The 19915-nt window shown below is 36.8% G+C and overlaps 1 protein-coding gene across 2 annotated transcripts; it reads left to right on the forward strand.

Moving 5' to 3' along the window:
* Positions 1–1616: 1616 nt before the first annotated feature.
* Positions 1617–18752, forward strand: LOC116135221 (receptor protein-tyrosine kinase CEPR1-like). Of its 2 annotated transcripts, XM_031420920.1 has the most exons (3): positions 1621–4267; positions 4378–4570; positions 18454–18752. In XM_031420920.1, the coding sequence occupies exons 1-3, from the start codon at positions 1786–1788 to the stop codon at positions 18536–18538; spliced, it is 2760 nt and encodes a 919-aa protein (XP_031276780.1). In that variant the 5' UTR covers positions 1621–1785; the 3' UTR covers positions 18539–18752. The 2 variants fall into 2 exon arrangements, with proteins under 2 accessions (XP_031276786.1, XP_031276780.1); XM_031420926.1 differs by lacking the exons at positions 4378–4570; positions 18454–18752 and adding an exon at positions 18265–18360 and having other exon boundaries at positions 1617–4267.
* Positions 18753–19915: the final 1163 nt, after the last annotated feature.

Below are 19915 nucleotides of genomic sequence, written 5' to 3' on the forward strand. Positions count from 1 at the left end.
ATAATAATCAATTTCAATCTTTATCAGTTTTAAAAACTGTTTACCAAGTATTTTTATTGTTGTAGCTTAAAACTTACTATAAAAATCTCAAACACACACAAGTATATATAGGAGATATAAATTTAAAAACAAATTCTGAAAATATTCTACTGGAAGACAAGGTATTATTCTAATTATATATGTGGTGATTCTTACTAGCTAGGGTAGATTTTCTTCTGTAAAACCTTTAATTGATTCAAATTCTTTCTTCTTCTTCTTTTTGTAAAGAATTTAGTTCCCCATAAGAGACAGAGGAGGAAAGAATAAACTTTATGTGTAGTAATTTTCAGTTCTTTCTGAACTAATACCTTTTTATCTTGTATCATTCCAGCAAGTTTAGGCGGAGGCTTAGAGAAGAGAAATTATTGTAGTTTTAGCAAGGCCACTCCCAGACAGATGTCAGATCTTGGCAATGTTGATTATATATATGTGGATAACAACAAATGCATAAAAAAAAGGCATTACTGTACTCTTCTGTACCTTTTACTTTGATCAATATATATATATATTATTATATAAACAAATGATTCCGAATAAGGTCCCTGCCCTCATAGTGCAAATTCCCCAACACGATTATATACTTAAATATTAAAAACCTCCACTCACATGGAATTTTCTAATCCTCTCATCCATTCACCTGAACAAGAAAAACAAAGAGGAACAGAAAAAAAACTTAAACATATAAAAACTCCTACACGTGGTTCGTATGCTGATAGTGGAAAGGAAAACCAACATTTTATTGGCCCAACAAGGTCAACTGGGCAATTTTATTTGACACAACATGTTTCTATGTTGTTGCCAAGCATCATTTCCTTTGGACGTTGAGGAAACAAGGATAGATTGATCGGGATCAATATCAAAGTTTCCACTAAAAAGGTAAAAAACCATGGCATAGAAATTTGAGATAACCGAACAGGATTCCAAAAAAACATGTCCATTTACAGTTGTAGGATCCAACTCTTAATTTCCTGCCAAACATGTTCACATGCTTCAGACTTTGACCTGTGGTTTCAAGAAGGAAAAAACCTAAGATGCTTGGCCGATTTGGTGTTGGTTGCTTTACTAGCCACACCAGGTCCCAAAAGAACATAGGACTGATAGTTGTAATCACTGTTCTAATCTACTTGCTATATATACAGGTATATTAACTAAATCACCATTATCAGCATATGAATAAAATATGCAAGTATATAATGCGTTGAATTTATGAACAGAAACCCCGTACAAGTGGGCATGCTAAAACAAAATGGGTATTGCTTGATATATATAATTATAAGTACTGTGTAGGACAGTAGGAGCAACATATACCATATCATGCATGGCTGCTGATCATGATGGAAAGCTAAAACTTTGAACTGTGGCCATCCAAGAGAAAGTTGATAGATCGCATCAAGGGGTCCTGATATAGAGAACATAGAGTGATGAGGATCAGATGCATATTTATTCAAATATATAGTCACTATATAATAAAAAGTATTTGCACTAGTGATAATATTCTCTACATAAATGAATATGAGTTAGTGGGGTATAAACATAAAGCCTCTTTATGATGAGATGTGCACACCCCTTTCTATCTCACTCTCTCTACTACTGCAGGAACCTGCTTTTTCGTCATCGAGGTCTTATTACTGCTGCACCAAATGATCCCCTCAATCTTCCCATTTATAAACTTCTCCTCTTCCTCACTACCTTCCTTGCAACAACTACCTTAACTACCTCTCTTTCTCTCTTTTCTTTTCCTCTAAAATGGCTGTCTACTCTATTTTCTTCCTTTTTGTGTTACTTACCGTTCTGCCTCATCCTTCTCAATCCATCACTGCTAATCAGTCTCAGTTCTTCGTTCTTATGAAGGCCTCTCTATCAGGAGATGCGTTATCTGGATGGGATATTGATGGACGGAAACCTTACTGCAATTTCTCAGGAATTAGCTGCAACAACCAAGGTTATGTGGACAAGATTGACATCTCCCGTTGGTCACTTTCTGGTCAGTTTCCATCTGGTGTATGCTCTTACATGCCACAGTTACGTATTCTTCGTCTCGACCACAACCATCTCTATGGAAACTTTTTTGACAGCTTCGTCAATTGCTCTTTCCTGGAAGAGCTCAAAATGAGTTTTGTATACCTCAAAGGAACACTTCCTGATTTCTCACCACTGAAATCTTTACGGATACTAGACCTTTCATACAACCTCTTCACAGGCGACTTCCCCATTTCAGTGACTAATCTTTCCAATCTTGAGGTGCTCAACTTTAATGAAAATCCAGGTTTCAATTCATGGCAACTTCCGGAGAATATTTCTCGGTTGACAAAGCTCAGAAGCATGATCTTGGCCACATGCGTCTTGCATGGTCGAATCCCGCCATCAATAGGAAACATGACTTCTCTTACTGATCTTGAATTATCTGGGAATTTTCTCACGAGTCAGATTCCTCCAGAGATTGGATTGCTGAAGAACTTGCAGCAGCTTGAGTTATATTACAATCAGCACCTTTCTGGCACTATACCTGAGGAACTGGGAAACTTGACGGAGCTCACAGATTTGGACATGTCTGTCAATCGCTTGACGGGTAAGATTCCAGAATCTATTTGTAGGCTGCCCAAGCTGCGAGTCTTGCAGCTTTACAACAACAGCCTCACGGGAGAAATCCCAAGTGCAATTGAAAATTCAACAACCTTAACTATCTTATCACTTTACGACAATTTTCTGACTGGAGAAGTTCCTCAGAATCTGGGGCGATTTTCAAGCATGGTTGTTCTTGACGTGTCAGAAAACAAGCTATCAGGTCCACTTCCAACTGAGGTCTGCAATGGAGGTAAACTGAAATACTTTCTTGTCCTGTCAAACTTTTTCTCTGGAGAGTTGCCTACTAGTTTAGAAAAGTGCACGACTCTTTTAAGATTTCGAGTCAGCAACAACCGTTTGGAGGGCACAATACCTCAAGGTATATTTGGTCTTCCCCACGCTTCAATCATTGACTTGGGTTACAACGGTTTCAGCGGTCCAATTGCAAACACAATTAGAAATGCTAGAAACTTGTCCGAATTGTTTATGCCAAACAACAAGATTTCGGGTGTCTTACCTCCTGAAATTTCTGGAGGTATCAATTTGGTGAAAATTGATCTCAGTAATAATTTTCTTTCTGGTCCAATACCTTCAGGAATTGGCAACTTAAAGAAGCTAAATTTGCTGATTTTGCAAAACAACAAGCTGAATTCTTCCATTCCCAAGTCACTTTCTTCTCTAAAATCTCTCAATGTGCTTGATCTCTCCAACAACCTCCTCACCGGGAAAATCCCTCAGAGTCTCTGCGACTTGTTGCCAAACTCTATCAACTTTTCAAACAATCGGCTTTCAGGTCCAATTCCCCCCTCTTTGATTAAAGGGGGTTTGGTTGAAAGCTTCTCGGGCAACCCAGGTCTCTGTGTTTCAGTCGATGTTAAATCATCTGATCAAGATTTTCCTTTATGTCCTAAAACTTACAATCGAAGGAGGCGAAATACCGTGTGGGCAGTAGTAATTTCGGCTTTTCTTATTTTCATTGGACTGATCCTGTTTGTGAAACGCCGACTCAGTAAACAAAGTGCTCTGATGGAACATGATGAGACTTTCTCTTCAGCATTCTTTTCATATGATGTAAAGAGTTTCCACCTAATAAGCTTCGATCAACGTGAAATCTTTGAAGCCATGACCGAAAAGAATAAAGTGGGGCAAGGAGGATATGGGACGGTGTATAAAATCGAATTGAAGAGTGGAGAGACAATTGCAGTGAAGAAATTGTGGAGTCAAAGAACAAAAGATTCTGTTTCACAAGATCAGTTACTTGTCGACAAGGTGATGAAAACAGAGGTGGAAACTCTTGGAAATATCAGACACAAAAACATAGTGAAGTTATACTGCTACTTCTCAAGTTTGGATTACAATTTGTTGGTTTATGAGTACATGCGAAATGGAAGCCTTTGGGACGCTCTCCACAAGGGATACATCCAACTGGATTGGCCAACTCGTCATAATATTGCATTTGGTGTTGCTCAGGGTTTGGCGTATCTTCATCATGGTTTGAGGCCACCAATTATTCACAGAGACATCAAGTCAACCAACATCTTACTAGATGTCAATAATCAGCCTAAACTTGCAGACTTCGGAATAGCCAAAATTCTGCAAGCTAGAGGAGGCGAAGATTCCACCACCACAGTTATTGCAGGGACCTACGGTTACTTGGCACCTGGTAGATTTCTCATCCAATTCTATCATCATTTAATTACTGAATTATTGCATATATTTTATTATTGGTTTAATAATTAGTCATTTGATTAAAGTCAATGATGCTTGTAACAGAATACGCATATTCATCTAAAGCAACAACCAAGTGTGATGTGTACAGTTTCGGAGTAGTTTTAATGGAGCTAATAACAGGAAGGAAACCAGTAGAGGCAGATTTTGGAGAGAATAAAAATATCATATACTGGGTTTCAACAAAAATTGACAGCAAGGACAGAGTAATGGAGGTATTTGACAAGCGATTATTAGGGTCATTCGGGGACGTAAGCAAATCACCTGCATCTTCAATACTTGTAGGTGGTTTAGGAATGGATACCTAAAAAAACCACTTTCACTTTGCGGGTGGCTTATTTGTCTAAATTTCTATTTTTATGAATTTTTTTTTTTTTTTTTTAATTTACGATCGAGGTGTTCGAACCAGCTTGCATGCCCAATAGACCATGTAATTCATAATTGTGATAGGTAACCAGTAACCACTTGATAAGACTCGAATAAGACATTTGGGTAACCTAAGTCTTGTCATTCACCACAAACCAAGTGATTTTTCGGGTTATTGGATTTAGATTCCAATGTCCTGGCTAGGTATGTCATTTTTTATGATTAGGAATTATATAACTGGATTGAAGCAAGTTATGCATTCTCTCTAAAATCTTATCTAACAATGATCCTAATCCTTAACATAGAGGAGACTTATTCCTAAAAAAGTTAAGTTTGTTTCACCTCTTTTCCAAAATATAATTCTAAATTTTTTAATTTCCTTTAAACCCCCTAAATTTGTTAATCTAACTAAACAATCCCCAAATTTTTTTTTTAAATTGACAACAACACCCCAACACCCCACATCACCCAATTTACCAGATTCCGGCCACCATTGCCGGAAGTTAGCGGGAATCTGGTGTAATGACGCACTACCGGCTGAATATGGCATGGTGGATCTGGCCGAAAAGGCATATCTATGACCAAAGATCTAGACGTCAACGGCCAGATCTTTGGCTGTTGACAGTCGTCAACGACGGCAGGGATAGGTTTGCCGTTGACCATCAACGACGATCGTATCTTTGGCCGTCGTTAATGACCAAATGCGGCCAATCTAGCAGCAGATCTGGTCGGAAAGGCCATATCGGCGCACGACAGCAATATCAAGCCGATCATACGCCGTAACGACAACTCCGGCCCCTCTCGCGGTGGTGACCAACTGTCCGTATTTATGAGTGGATTTGGGTGTTTTTGTTAACTTTGAATATTTATTATAAGAGTGTTTAGTAAAATAAATAAATATATAAGAATTTATGTTAATTTTTAAAATTTTACATCGTAATACCTATTCAATTTACTTTTTTTTTTAAATTATTCTAAACCTATCCAATAATGAACCAAACGGAGTCTTTATTATTTAATATAATAATAATAATGTGGTAAAACTATGAATATTATGACTGAAGAACAAAGCACAATTGAATTGATACTGATAATATAGTCCATCTCCATCCTATGAAATCAAATTGACTGTCCAAAGCATATCCTTATCCCCTTTTTAACTTTTCAAAAAGAGAGATAATTATACAAAAGTTGAGGGAACAAATACATACAATATATAATGCGCTGGGACGCGCCTGCCGTAACATGAAATCAGCCTAATCAAAATTGTGTGGCCACTTTGATTTGTTTGCTTTTCCAATGAAAAAATAGCAGAATGAATTACCCCCCATGAAGAAAATGGCTGTCAATTCATCACAAAGCAACCAAAAATTTTCAGCTTTCTTTCCTGACTTGCTATTGTGCACTCTGGATTCAGCGCGTTTTAGCTCCTCCAACTAAAACTGTCGGTGAAAGCAGCTATAGATTTGGAGGAAATTCCATCTGCAATCCCATTGCTTTTTTTTTTTCTTCTTTTTAACAGAGAAGTGGGCATCTTTGCTTTGCACTTCATCATTGAGCACTACTTCTCTTCTATCCTAGAGAGATTCCCATTAATTGATCATGGCTCAACTAACCCATTGGGCTTACTTTTTTAGCCCATTAGACAGCTGGTGGGTCCTTGTGTTTGGTGTAAGAGGAATCGATCCCTGCATTAAAGGCAATACTCTTTTGAGGCATGCTATACAAAGAGTTTGTTATTAGATCTATGGTTTTACAATCACATTATAATTCATAGTTTAGCAAAGACTTTTAGTAAACTCATTTTAATATTATATCTACTCCTACACCTTTTTAACTTAGAAATGATTGAGATGCATTATAGATGGTAGTGATTTTAAACATGAAAGAAAGAGCCCTCCTCATGAAATAAAAGCTTATTGATTTCAACTAGTTTTCATGAGTTACAGCAAAAATTGTAACTCCAAATGATACTTATCATCTATTTGAGTAATTTTGATGTTTCTAAGAATATTTTGATCTATTAATCCAGTTAAATCATTGAATTCCAACCTATATTTTGGTTGCAAAAGGCTAAAAAATTTGGCTGCCTTCTATGACCAAAAGCGACGTGAGAATCCAATTGAATCGGAAATTTCTGATCCTTAAGGATTGGTTGTGGTGCATGCGCCACTTCACCGTGTTGAGGTCGATTATTACGAAATTATTTATGTAATAAATCAAATGTTTATTTAATTTAGTTTTTGTAATTTGAAATATTTATATGGGTATATTTATCATTTTACAATATAAAATCAGCTTTAGAAATAATTTGATTTTGAAAAGCTACTCCTACCCATTATAGAAATTGGAATCCTTTAATTAATAATAATCAATTTCAATCTTATCAGTTTTAAAAACTGTTTACCAATACTTTTATTGTTGTAGCTTAAAACTTACTATAAAAATCAAACACACACAGTATAATAGGAGATATAAATTTAAAAACAAATTCTGAAAATATTCTACTGGAAGACAAGGTATTATTCTATTATATATGTGTGATTCTTACTAGCTAGGGTAGATTTCTTCTGTAAAACCTTTAATTGATTCAAACTTTCTCTTCTTCTTCTTTTTGTAAAGAATTTAGTTCCCCATAAGAGACAGAGGAGGAGAGAAATAAACTTTCTGTGTAGTAATTTTCAGTTCTTTCTGAACTATACCTTTTTATCTTGTATCTTCCAGCAAGTTTAGGCGGAGGCTTAGAGAAAGAAATTATTGTAGTTTTAGCAAGGCCACTCCCAGACAGATGTCAGATCTTGGCAATGTTGATTAATATATGTGGATAACAACAAATGCATAAAAAAGGCATTACTGTACTCTTCTGTACCTTTTACTTTGATCAATATATATATTATATATATAACAAATGATTCCGAATAAGTCCCTGCCCTGCCTATAGTGCAAATTCCCCACACGATTATATACTTAAATATTAAAAACCTCCACTCACTGGAATTTTCTAATCCTCTCATCCATTCACCTGAAAGAAAAACAAAGAGGAACAGAAAAAAAAACTTAAACATATAAAACTCCTACACGTGGTTCTATGCTGATGGTGGAAAGGAAAACCAACATTTTATTGGCCCAACAAGGTCAACTGGGCAATTTTATTTGACACAACATGTTTCTATGTTGTTGCCAAGCATCATTTCCTTTAGAGTTGAGGAAACAGGTAGATTGATCGGGATCAATATCAAATTTTCCACTAAAAAGTAAAAAACCATGGCATAGAAATTTGAGATAACCGAACAGGATTCCAAAAAAACATGTCCATTTACAGTTGTAGGATCCAACTTTAATTTCCTGCCAAACAGGTTCACATGCTTCAGACTTTGACCTGTGGTTTCAAGAAGGAAAAAACCTAAGATGCTTGGCCGATTTGGTGTTGGTTGCTTTACTAGCCACACCAGGTCCCAAAAGAACTAGGACTGATAGTTGTAATCACTGTTCTAATCTACTTGCTATATATACAGGTAATTACTAAATCACCATTATCAGCATATGAATAAAATATGCAAGTATATAATCGTTGAATTTATGAACAGAAACCCCGTACAATGGGCATGCTAAAACAAAATGGGTATTGCTTGATATATATAACATTGTAAGTACTGTGAGGACAGTAGGAGCAACATATACCATATCATGCATGGCTGCTGATCATGATGGAAAGCTAAAACTTTGAACTGGTCCATCCAAGAGAAAGTTGATAGATCGCATCAAGGGTCCTGATATAGAGAACATAGAGGATGAGGATCAGATGCATATTTATTCAAATATATAGTCACTATATAATAAAAAGTATTTGCACTAGTGATGATATTCTCTACATAAATGATATGAGTTAGTGGGGTATAAACATAAAGCCTCTTTATGATGAGATGTGCACACCCCTTTCTATCTCACTCTCTCTACTACTGCAGGAACCTGCTTTTTCGTCATCGAGGTCTTATTACTGCTGCACCAAATGATCCCCTCAATCTTCCCATTTATAAACTTCTCCTCTTCCTCACTACCTTCCTTGCAACAACTACCTTAACTACCTCTCTTTCTCTCTTTTCTTTTCCTCTAAAATGGCTTCTACTCTATTTTCTTCCTTTTTGTGTTACTTACCGTTCTGCCTCATCCTTCTCAATCCATCACTGCTAACAGTCTCAGTTCTTCGTTCTTATGAAGGCCTCTCTATCAGGAGATGCTTTATCTGGATGGGATATTGATGGAGGGAAACCTTACTGCAATTTCTCAGGAATTAGCTGCAACAACCAAGGTTATGTGGACAAGATTGACATCTCCCGTTGGTCACTTTCTGGTCAGTTTCCATCTGGTGTATGCTCTTACATGCCACAGTTACGTATCTTCGTCTCGACCACTTTATCATTATGTTATGGAGGCATGGCGACTGGGGATGAGCTAGATGTGATAGGTTTTGTGGATGCTGATTGGGGAGGTGATCTCGATAATGGGCGTTCCACAAGTGGGTGTATATTCTCTTTATTTGGTGCTGCTGTTTGTTGGATGAGTAAAAGACAAAGTAATGTGGCTTTGTCATCGACTGAGGCAGAATACATGGCATTGACACATGCTGGCAAGGAAGCTATGTGGCTTCGAAGATTGAGTTTAGAGCTTGGTTTCAAGCTTGATGCTGTGAAGATTAGTTGTGACAATCAAGGGGCTATTTACTTAGCCAAGAATCCTGCCTTTCATTCCGATCAAAACACATTGACATACAATACCATTTCATCAGGCAAAAGGTAGAGGAAAAATTGGTGTTGTTAGAGAAGGTTGATACACTTGTTAATGCTGCAGATTTTCTTACCAAGGCTGTGAGCTTAGCAAAGTTTACATGGTGTGTTGATGAGGTAGGCCTTCATTGTGTGAAGTATTCGCCAAGTGGGAGAATGTTGGAGTTGTCGACTACTTCAGCATTAATGGGTAACGCAAATGCACTTGGGGGTCCCGCTGCCTGGTCAGCGGGCGGGGGTCGCGGGGGCAGCGCCCCCGAGCCCGTAGGCAGTTCTGGGCTTTTCCATGTATAACCGCTGTAGGATTTCTTTTAAGTTACTAATTCTTTATTGGGTTGGACTTAAGAATAGGAATCCTTGTAAAACTATGTTTAGTCTCTTAAATCTAGTATATAAACATACTTTTTTTTTTGTTATGGGGGTGATAGCAAATCATAGGGCAATTCATTCATTGTAAACGAGAGAGGTGAGACATATTACAATAATATTGACTCAGCTGGACGTAGCTCACATTAGGTGAACCAGGGTAAATCACGCGTGTTATTTTCTTTGTTTACTGTTTGATTTATTTTACTATTATATTTTATTCCTATTGTTGTCTCTATTTCGTTCACGACAGAGTAATGGTCAGGATATCAAGACACATATAATTATACAATTGCGCACACAAAGAGTTGCGTATACTCCAAATCTGGAACTACAGTTTAGGTGAACTGCCATGCTTTGAAAAGGGTTTCTGTTTTTTATGGGTGTCATGTGCTCGCTAATCAATGCAGTTATACCAACAAAACGCCCTTCAAGTTATTTTCTAAGTTTTTACTGGCAGCTGTCAGCAGTCGAAGTTAGGATTGAATAAGAATACTCAAAAGAGAATACCGCCGTTGTTACTCCCAGATAGCTGTTCTTTCGGTTTACTTTCCCCGGAGATTTTTAATGACCAACTTAAAGTCAGGGATGTGGGTCTGGATTAGTTCTTGTCCCAGCCATGGGCTCCAGTAAACATCTTGAGTGTTGACCCCCATAAACCACGTGGTTGACCAAACTTAGTTAATAGTCCACAGATCAGTATTGACTCCAGAAAGAATTAAATGCGGTGATAGCCCCAAGGCCCACAAAGGCACAAATCTAGGTAAGCCAGATGATATCAATAGTCCATTAGATTGTCGGATCATTACAGCTTACTCCCTACCTGCCCAATAAGACTAACAACCACAAATGGATGTGCAAAATTGAGCTTAGATCTGGCTCATTAATACCAGATCAGAGTTGTGGTGCTTGTAAAAGGGCTGTACCAGTGTTACTCCGTGCTTGAACACCCAACTCATCGTGGACCCTTCAAAGCCTTTAGACGGTTGATACATAGAATAGTTTGTCAAAAATTGTAGAGTGCACGACATATTCTCATCAAAGGTTTAGCAAAATTTTAAGTTGATATCTCTAATTGTATTTATTTCAGATTCTCATTCTTAAAGTAACACTGTTACTGACTGTTGAAGGTAATAAAAAACAATGAGTAAGGTCGGCAAATGAATGTATAGGTTTTGTAGAGAAGTCCAACATAGTCTCGAAAGTGATTTGAATTTTGGAATCGCAGAAAAAACCAAAAATCGTCTGCTTGGATACTATTAACGTGAGCCATTTTTTTCTAACATGAGCTCATCTTTTACCAAAGAAAGCACCGCGTAACTTTAGATTGCACTACGTTATTGTAAAAAATTGGGAATCTATTAAAATAAAAAAAATGATATTACTTTAAGAGTGAGAATTTGGAATAAATGCAACCAAAGATATAACTTGATATTTCGCTAAACCTCGAGTGGGAATATGTCGTTTGCTCAAAATTGTAAACCATTTTGGAAGAGCGTAGTTACTTTAATTCCCACTTATTTGTTAAAAAAGCTTCATCTTTGTTATTAATAATAGAAAAATTAACAAAATGAGGATGGAATTAATGTTAATTGCAAATGAACAAGTCTCTACCTTTAGCCTTGATAGGAAAGTCAGCAACATACTCTATAAAAGAGAATAGAAATGAAGTTCAAGTTTCTATTTCTGGAATTTATAAAAAAAAAATAATAATAATAAAAATAAAAAATTAAGCAAATCACCTGCATCTTCAATACTTGTAGGTGGTTATAGGAATGGATACCTAAAAAAACCACTTTCACTTTGCGGGTGGCTTATTTGTCTAAATTTCTATTTTTATGAATTTTTTTTTTTTTTTTTAATTTACGATCGAGGTGTTCGAACCAGCTTGCATGCCCAATAGACCATGTAAGTCATAATTGTGATAGGTAACCAGTAACCACTTGATAAGACTCGAATAAGACATTTGGGTAACCTAAGGTCTTGTCATTCAACCACAAACCAAGTAGTTTTTTAGGTTATTGGATTTAGAGTCCAATGTCCTGGCTAGGTATGTCATTGTTTTATGATTAGGAATTATATAACTGGATTGAAGCAAGTTATGCATTCTCTCTAAAATTTTACTAACAATGAGTCCTAATCCTTAACATAGAGGAAGACTTATTCCTAAAAAAGTTAAGTTTTGTTCACCTCTTTTCCAAAATATAATTCTAAATTTTTTAATTTCCTTAAACCCCCTAAATTTGTTAATCTAACTAAACAAACCCCAAATTTTTTTTTTAAATTGACAACAACACCCCAACACCCCATCAACCCAAATTACCAGATTCCGGCCCACATTGCCGGAAGTTAGCGGGAATCTGGTGTAATGAGCACTACCGGTGGATATGGCATGGTGGATCTGGCCGGAAAAGGCATATCTATGACCAAAGATCTAGACGTCAACGGCCAGATCTTTGGGGTTGACAGTCGTCAACGACGGCAGGGATAGGTTTGTCGTTGACCATCAACGACGATCGATCTGGCCGTCGTTAATGACCAAATGCGGCCAGATCTAGCAGCAGATTGGTCGGAAAAGGCCATATCGGCGCACGACTAGCAATATCAAGCCGATCATACGCCGTACGACAACTCCGGCCCCTCTCGGCGGTGGTGACCAAACTGTCCGTATTTATGAGTGGATTGGGGTGTTTTTGTTAACTTTGAATATTTTATTATAAGAGTGTTTAGTAAATAAATAAATATATAAGATATTATGTAATTTTTAAAATTTACATCGTAATACCTATTCAATTTAACTTTTTTTTTTAAATTATTCTAAAACCTATCCAATAATGAACCAAACGGAGTTTATTATTTATTAATAATATAATAATGTGGTAAAACTATGATATGAATTGACTGAAGAAACAAAGCACAATTGAATGATATGATAATAATAGTCCATCTCCATCCTATGAAATCAAATTGACTGTCCAAAGCACTCTTATCCCCTTTTAACTTTTTTTCAAAAAGAGAGATAATTATACAAAAGTGAGGGAACAATACATACAATATATAATGCGCTGGGACGCGGCCTGCCGTAACATGAAATCAGCCTAATCAAAATTGTGTGGCCATCTTTGATTTGTTTGCTTTTCCAATGAAAAAATAGCAGAATGAATTACCCCCCATGAAGAAAATGGCTGTCAATTCATACCAAGACCAAAAAATTTCAGCTTTCTTTCCTGACTTGCTATTGTGCACTCTGGATTCAGGCGCCTGTTAGCTCCTCCAACTAAAACTGTCGGTGAAAGAGCTATAAGATTTGAGGGAAATTCATCTCATCCAGTTTTTTTTTTTCTTTTTTTAACAAGAGAAGTGGGCATCTTTGCTTTGCACTTCATCATTGAGCACTACTTCTCTTCTATCCTAGAGAGATTCCCATTAATGATCATGGGCTCAACTAACATTGGGCTACTTTTTTAGGCCCATTAGACAGCTGGTGGGTCCTAGTGTTTGGTGTAAGAGGAATCGATCCTCTCTGATTAAAGGCAATACTCTTTTGAGGCAGCTATAACAAGAGATTGTAATTGATCATGGTTTTACAATCACATTATAATTCATAGTTTAGCAAAGACTTTTAGTAAACTCATTTAATATAATCTCTCCTACACCTTTTTAACTTAGAAAGATTGAGATGCATTATAGATGGTAGTGATTTTAAACATGGAAAGAAAGAGCCTCCTCATGAAATAAAAGCTTATTGATTTCAACTAGTTCATGAGTATTCAGCTCAAAATTGTAACTGCCAAATGATACTTAATATCTATTTGAGTAATTTTGATGTTTCTAAGAATATTTTGATCTATAAAATCCCGTTAAATCATTGAATTCCAACCTATATTTGGTTGCAAAAGGCTAAAAAAATTGGCTGCTTCTATGAACAAAAGCGACGTGAGAATCCAATTGAATCGGAAATTTCTGATCCTTAAGGATTGGATGTGGTGCCAATGCGCCATGTTCACCGGTGTGAGGTCGATTATTACGAAATTATTTATGTAATAAATCAAATGTTTATTTAAGTTAGTTTTGTAATTTGAAATATTATATATGGGTATATTTATCATTTTACAATATAAAATCAGTTTAGAAATAATTTGATTTTGAAAAAGCTACTCCTACCCATATAGAAATTGGAATCCTTTAATTAATAATAATCAATTTCATTTATCAGTTTTAAAAACTGTTTACCAATACTTTTATTGTTGTAGCTTAAAACTTACTATAAAATCTCAACACAAACAGATAGGAGATAAATTTAAAAACAAATTCTGAAAATATTCTACTGGAAGACAAGGTATTATTCTAATTATATATGTGGTGATTCTTACTAGCTAGGGTAGATATCTTCTGTAAAACCTTTAATTGATTCAAATTCTTTCTTCTTCTTCTTTTGTAAAGAATTTAGTTCCCCATAAGAGACAGAGGAGGAGAGAATAAACTTTGTGTAGTAATTTTCAGTTCTTTCTGAACTTACCTTTTTATCTTGTATCCAGCAAGTTTAGGCGGAGGCTTAGGAAGGAAATTATGTAGTTTTAGCAAGGCCACTCCCAGACAGATGCAGATCTTGGCAATGTGATTATTATTGGGATAACAACAAATGCATCAAAAAAAAGGCATTACTGACCTTCTGTACCTTTACATTTGATCAATATTATATATTATTATATAAACAAATGATTCCGAATAAGGCCCTGCCCCTGCCCTATAGTGCAAATTCCAACACGATTATATACTTAAATATTAAAAACCTCCACTCACATGGAATTTTCTAATCCTCTCACCATTCACTGAAAAGAAAAACAAGAGGAACAGGAACAAAAAAAACTTAAACAATAAAAACTCCTACACGTGGTTCTATGGGATAGTGGAAAGGAAAACCAACATTTTATTGGCCCAACAAGGTCAACTGGGCAATTTTATTTGACACAACATGTTCTATGTTGTTGCCAAGCATCATTCCTTTAAGTTGAGGAAACAAGGATAGATTGATCGGGATCAATATCAAATTTCCACTAAAAAAGTAAAAACCATGGCATAGAATTTGAGATAACCGAACAGGATTCCAAAAAAACATGTCCATTTACAGTTGTAGGATCCAACTCTTAATTTCCTGCCAAACAGTCACATGCTTCAGAATTTGACCTGTGGTTTCAAGAAGGAAAAAACCTAAGATGCTTGGCCGATTTGGTGTTGGTTGCTTTACTAGCCACACCAGGTCCCAAAAGAACATAGGACTGATAGTTGTAATCACTGTTCTAATCTGCTATATATACAGGTATATTAACTAAATCACCATTATCCGCATATGAATAAAATATGCAAGTATATAATGCGTTGAATTTATGAACAGAAACCCCGTACAAGTGGGCATGCTAAAACAAAATGGGTATTGCTTGATATATATAAAATTAAGTACTGGTAGGACAGTAGGAGCAACTATACCATATCATGCATGGCTGCTGATCCTGATGGAAAGCTAAAACTTTGAACTGTGGCCATCCAAGAGAAAGTTGATAGATCGCATCAAGGGGTCCTGATATAGAGAACATAGAGTGATGAGGATCAGATGCATATTTATTCAAATATATAGTCATATTAATAAAAAGTATTTGCACTAGTGATATATTCTCTACATAAATGAATATGAGTTAGTGGGGTATAAACATAAAGCCTCTTTATGATGAGATGTGCACACCCCTTCATCTCACTCTTCTACTACTGCAGGAACCTGCTTTTTCGTCATCGAGGTCTTATTACGCTGCACCAAATGATCCCCTCAATCATCCCATTTATAAACTTCTCCTCTTCCTCTACCTTCCTTGCAACAACTACCTAAAACCTCTCTTCTCTCTTTTTCTTTTCCTCTAAATGGCTTCTACTCTATTTTCCCTTTTTGTGTTACTTACGTTCTGCCTCATCCTTCTCAATCCATCACTGCTAACAGTCTCAGTTCTTCGTTCTTATGAAGGCCTTCTATCAGGAGATGCGTTTATTGGATGGGATATTGATGGACGGAAACCTTACTGCAATTTCTCAGGAATTAGCTGCAACAACCAAGGTTATGTGGACAAGATTGACATCTCCGCTTGGTCACTTTCTGGTCAGTTTCCATCTGGTGTGCTCTTACATGCCACAGTTACGTATTCTTCGTCTCGACCACAACCATCTCTATGGAAACTTTTTTGACAGCTTCGTTAATTGCTCTTTCCTGGAAGAGCTCAAAATGAGTTTTGTATACATAAGGAACACTTCCTGATTTCTCACCACTGAAATCTTTACGGATACTAGACCTTTCATACAACCTTTCATCAGGCGACTTCCCCATTTCAGTGACAATCTTTCCAATCGAGGTGCTCAACTTTAAGAAAATCCAGGTTTCAATTCATGGCAACTTCCGGAGAACATTTCTCGGTGACAAAGCTCAGAAGCAGATCTTGGCACATGCGTCTTGCATGGTCGAATCCCGCCATCAATGGAAACATGACTTCTCTTACTGATCTTGAATTATCTGGGAATTTCTCACGAGTCAGATTCTCCAGAGATTGGATGCTGAAGAACTGCAGCAGCTTGAGTTATATTAAATCAGCACCTTTCTGGCACTATACCTGAGGAACTGGGACTTGACGGAGCTCACAGATTTGGACATGTCTGTCAATCGCTGACGGTAAGATTCCAGATCATTTGTAGGCTGCCCAAGCTGCGAGTTGCAGCTTTACAACAACAGCCTCACGGGAGAATCCCAAGTGCAATTGAAAATTCAACAACCTTAACTATCTTATCACTTTACGACAATTTTCTGACTGGAGAAGTTCCTCAGAATCTGGGGCGATTTTCAAGCATGGTTGTTCTTGACGTGTCAGAAAACAAGCTATCAGGTCCACTTCCAACTGAGGTCTGCAATGGAGGTAAACTGAAATACTTCTTGTCCTGTCAAACTTTTTCTCGGAGAGTTGCCTACTAGTTTAGAAAAGTGCACGACTCTTTTAAGATTTCGAGTCAGCACAAACCGTTTGGAGGGCACAATACCTCAAGGTATATTTGGTCTTCCCCACGCTTCAATCATTGACTTGGTTACCACGGTTTCAGCGGTCCAATTGCAAACACAATTGAAATGCTAGGAACTTGTCCGAATTGTTTATGCCAACAACAAGATTTCGGGTGTCTTACCTCTGAAATTTCTGGAGGTATCAATTTGGTGAAAATTGATCTCAGTAATAATTTTCTTTCTGGTCCAAAACCTTCAGGAATTGGAACTTAAAGAAGCTAAATTTGCTGATTTTGCAAAACAACAAGCTGAACTTCCATTCCCAAGTCACTTTCTTCCTAAAATCTCTCAATGTGCTTGATCTCTCCAACAACCTCCTACCGGGAATCCCTCAGAGTCTCTGCGACTTGTTGCCAAACTCTATAACTTTTCAAACAATCGGCTTCAGGTCCAATTCCCCCCTCTTGATTAAAGGGGGTTTGGTTGAAAGCTCGGGCAACCCAGGTCTCTGTGTTTCAGTCATGTTAAATCATCTGATCAAGATTTTCCTTTATGTCCTAAAACTTACAATCGAAGGAGGCGAAATACCGTTGGGCGTAGTAATTTCGGCTTTTCTTATTTTCATTGGACTGATCCTGTTTGTGAAACGCGACTCAGAAACAAAGTGCTCTGATGGAACATGATGAGACTTTCTCTTCAGCATTTTTTCATATGATGTAAAGAGTTTCCACCTAAAGTTCGATCAACGTGAAATCATTGAAGCCCTGACCGAAAAGAATAAAGGGGGCAAGGAGGTATGGGACGGTGTATAAAATCGAATTGAAGAGTGGGAGACAATTGCAGTGAAGAATGTGGAGTCAAAGAACAAAAGATTCTGTTTCACAAGATCAGTTACTTGTCGACAAGGTGATGAAAACAGAGGTGGAAACTCTTGGAAATATCAGACACAAAAACATAGTGAAGTTATACTACTTCTCAAGTTTGGATTACAATTTGTTGGTTTATGAGTACATGCAATGGAAGCCTTTGGGACGTCTCCACAAGGGATACACAACGGATTGGCCAACTCGTCATAAAATTGCATTTGGTGTTGCTCGGGTTTGGCGTATCTTATCATGGTTTGAGGCCACCAATTATTCACAGAGACATCAAGTCAACCAACATATCTAGATGTCAATAATCAGCCTAAACTTGCAGACTTCGGAATAGCCAAAATTCTGCAAGCTAGAGGAGGCGAAGATTCCACCACCACAGTATTGCAGGGACTACGGTTACTTGGCACCTGGTAGATTTCTATCCAATTCTATCATCATTTAATTACTGAATTATTGCATATATTTTATTATTTTATTAGTCATTTGATTAAAGTCATGATGCTTGTAACAGAATACGCATATTCATCCAAAGCAACAACCAAGTGTGATGTGTACAGTTTCGGAGTAGTTTAATGGAGCTAATAACAGGAAGGAAACCAGTAGAGGCAGATTTTGGAGAGAATAAAAATATCATATACTGGGTTTCAACAAAAATCGAAGCAAGGACAGAGTAATGGAGGTATGACAAGCGATTATTAGGGTCATTCGGGGACGAAATGATTCGGTTCTCAGATCGCCATCCGTTGTACAAACAAGGCACCTGCAGTTCGCCCAACAATGAATGAGGTTGTTCAGTTGCTGGGGGAGGCTGACCCTGTCAAATTCGACACTGCAAGTTTCAGATCAGACCAAAGAATCATTCAATGTCTGTAAAATAAAGAACCCCTCAGAATTTTAATAACTTGAGGAGTATGATTGGGTTTTAGGTGAAAGTAATACAGAAGAATAGTATAGTCTATAGAACTATGAGAGACTTATCTAAAGAGCAATTAGTTACTCTATTATCTTTTTAGTAGTTTACGATTAATTAGCTTGTAGATTCTATCTCTAACCCTTTTCTTTCTTTTTGTTTTGTTTTTCTCTCTTGTAAGCATTTGAGAAAGTAATCACTATATAACTGTTATGGCAACGCATAGATCTATTGGCCAGACACATAAGTGAATCGTTTTCTAGCTTTTAAAGCTTTGTTTTTTTCCTCTTTTCTTTGCTCTTTATTTCAAGATCAGATTGATCCAAAGAAAAGGACTCTAAAGAAAAAAAAGACATATACTGAGAAAGGGGTGTATGATTTGCAAGAGGCTTCTTTTTTTGCATTAAGTGGGTTTCTGATTCTGATTTTAATAATTAAGTCATGATTCCTAATTTCATTGGTGTAAGGCCCACTTCACCCAAACTATCCACTGGAAAAAGAAAATGGCCTAATTGATTGTTGCATCTTTGTCTCACATAGTTAAGGGGCAGAGGAGAAAGCAGAAGCCTTTTCTCTTTTTCCTGTTTCTCTTTTTTTTATGACAGTTTGATTGATCTGTGAATGAAATTATGAAGATAGAAAGAGTCCAAGCTTGTTTCACCGTTGATAGTGAGCAATGAACCTCCACTTACAAGTTGGTTGTCTTTTTTTTTTCTTTTAAGTTAAAGAGTATTCTGGGTATACAAGGTTTCTTCATTTCTGTAAAATGAATCTCTCTTTCTCTATTTCAAAAATATCTATATGCTATACAGATTCAAACAGTTCATAATTTTATCTATATTACCCACTTACCAATGAAAATCAAGATTCTTCCGTAAAATCTCAATCTATGCTGCTGTAAACAGCATAGATATCAAACAGTGACATTCCAAACATTGTCCAAAGGCATTCTTTGAAAAAATAAGAACAGAAAACCAATCTTACATGTTGGCATCTGTGTAGCACAATAGCACGTTTAGTGTCGTGATATTGCGACTTTGTGAATTGTGAGTGGTTTGCGGGGTCCCCATTCCCATGGAAGAATAAGATTCATGAAGAAATATATATATATATTTTCTTTTGGCATGGTGGAGAGCCCATAAACAAAGTAAGCACTGATGAATGGAATAGTTCTGGAACTAAAAGACATGGTATCAAAGCTAAATTTCCCTGGCATTGATAATATGGAAGTTCCTTTCCGGGACAGATTTGT

Source organism: Pistacia vera, unplaced genomic scaffold, assembly GCF_008641045.1.
Source record: "Pistacia vera cultivar Batoury unplaced genomic scaffold, PisVer_v2 Contig1089, whole genome shotgun sequence".
Taxonomy (NCBI): Eukaryota; Viridiplantae; Streptophyta; class Magnoliopsida; order Sapindales; family Anacardiaceae; genus Pistacia; species Pistacia vera.

Bases quoted from the DNA above. Each gene is read 5' to 3' on its own strand.
- LOC116135221 (XM_031420920.1), top strand. From the start codon at position 1,786: ATGGCTGTCTACTCTATTTTCTTCCTTTTTGTGTTACTTACCGTTCTG. The intron at 4,268-4,377 runs GTAGATTTCTCA...TGCTTGTAACAG, and splicing joins CTACGGTTACTTGGCACCTG to AATACGCATATTCATCTAAA. The intron at 4,571-18,453 runs GTCATTCGGGGA...GCGATTATTAGG, and splicing joins TTTGACAAGCGATTATTAGG to GTCATTCGGGGACGAAATGA.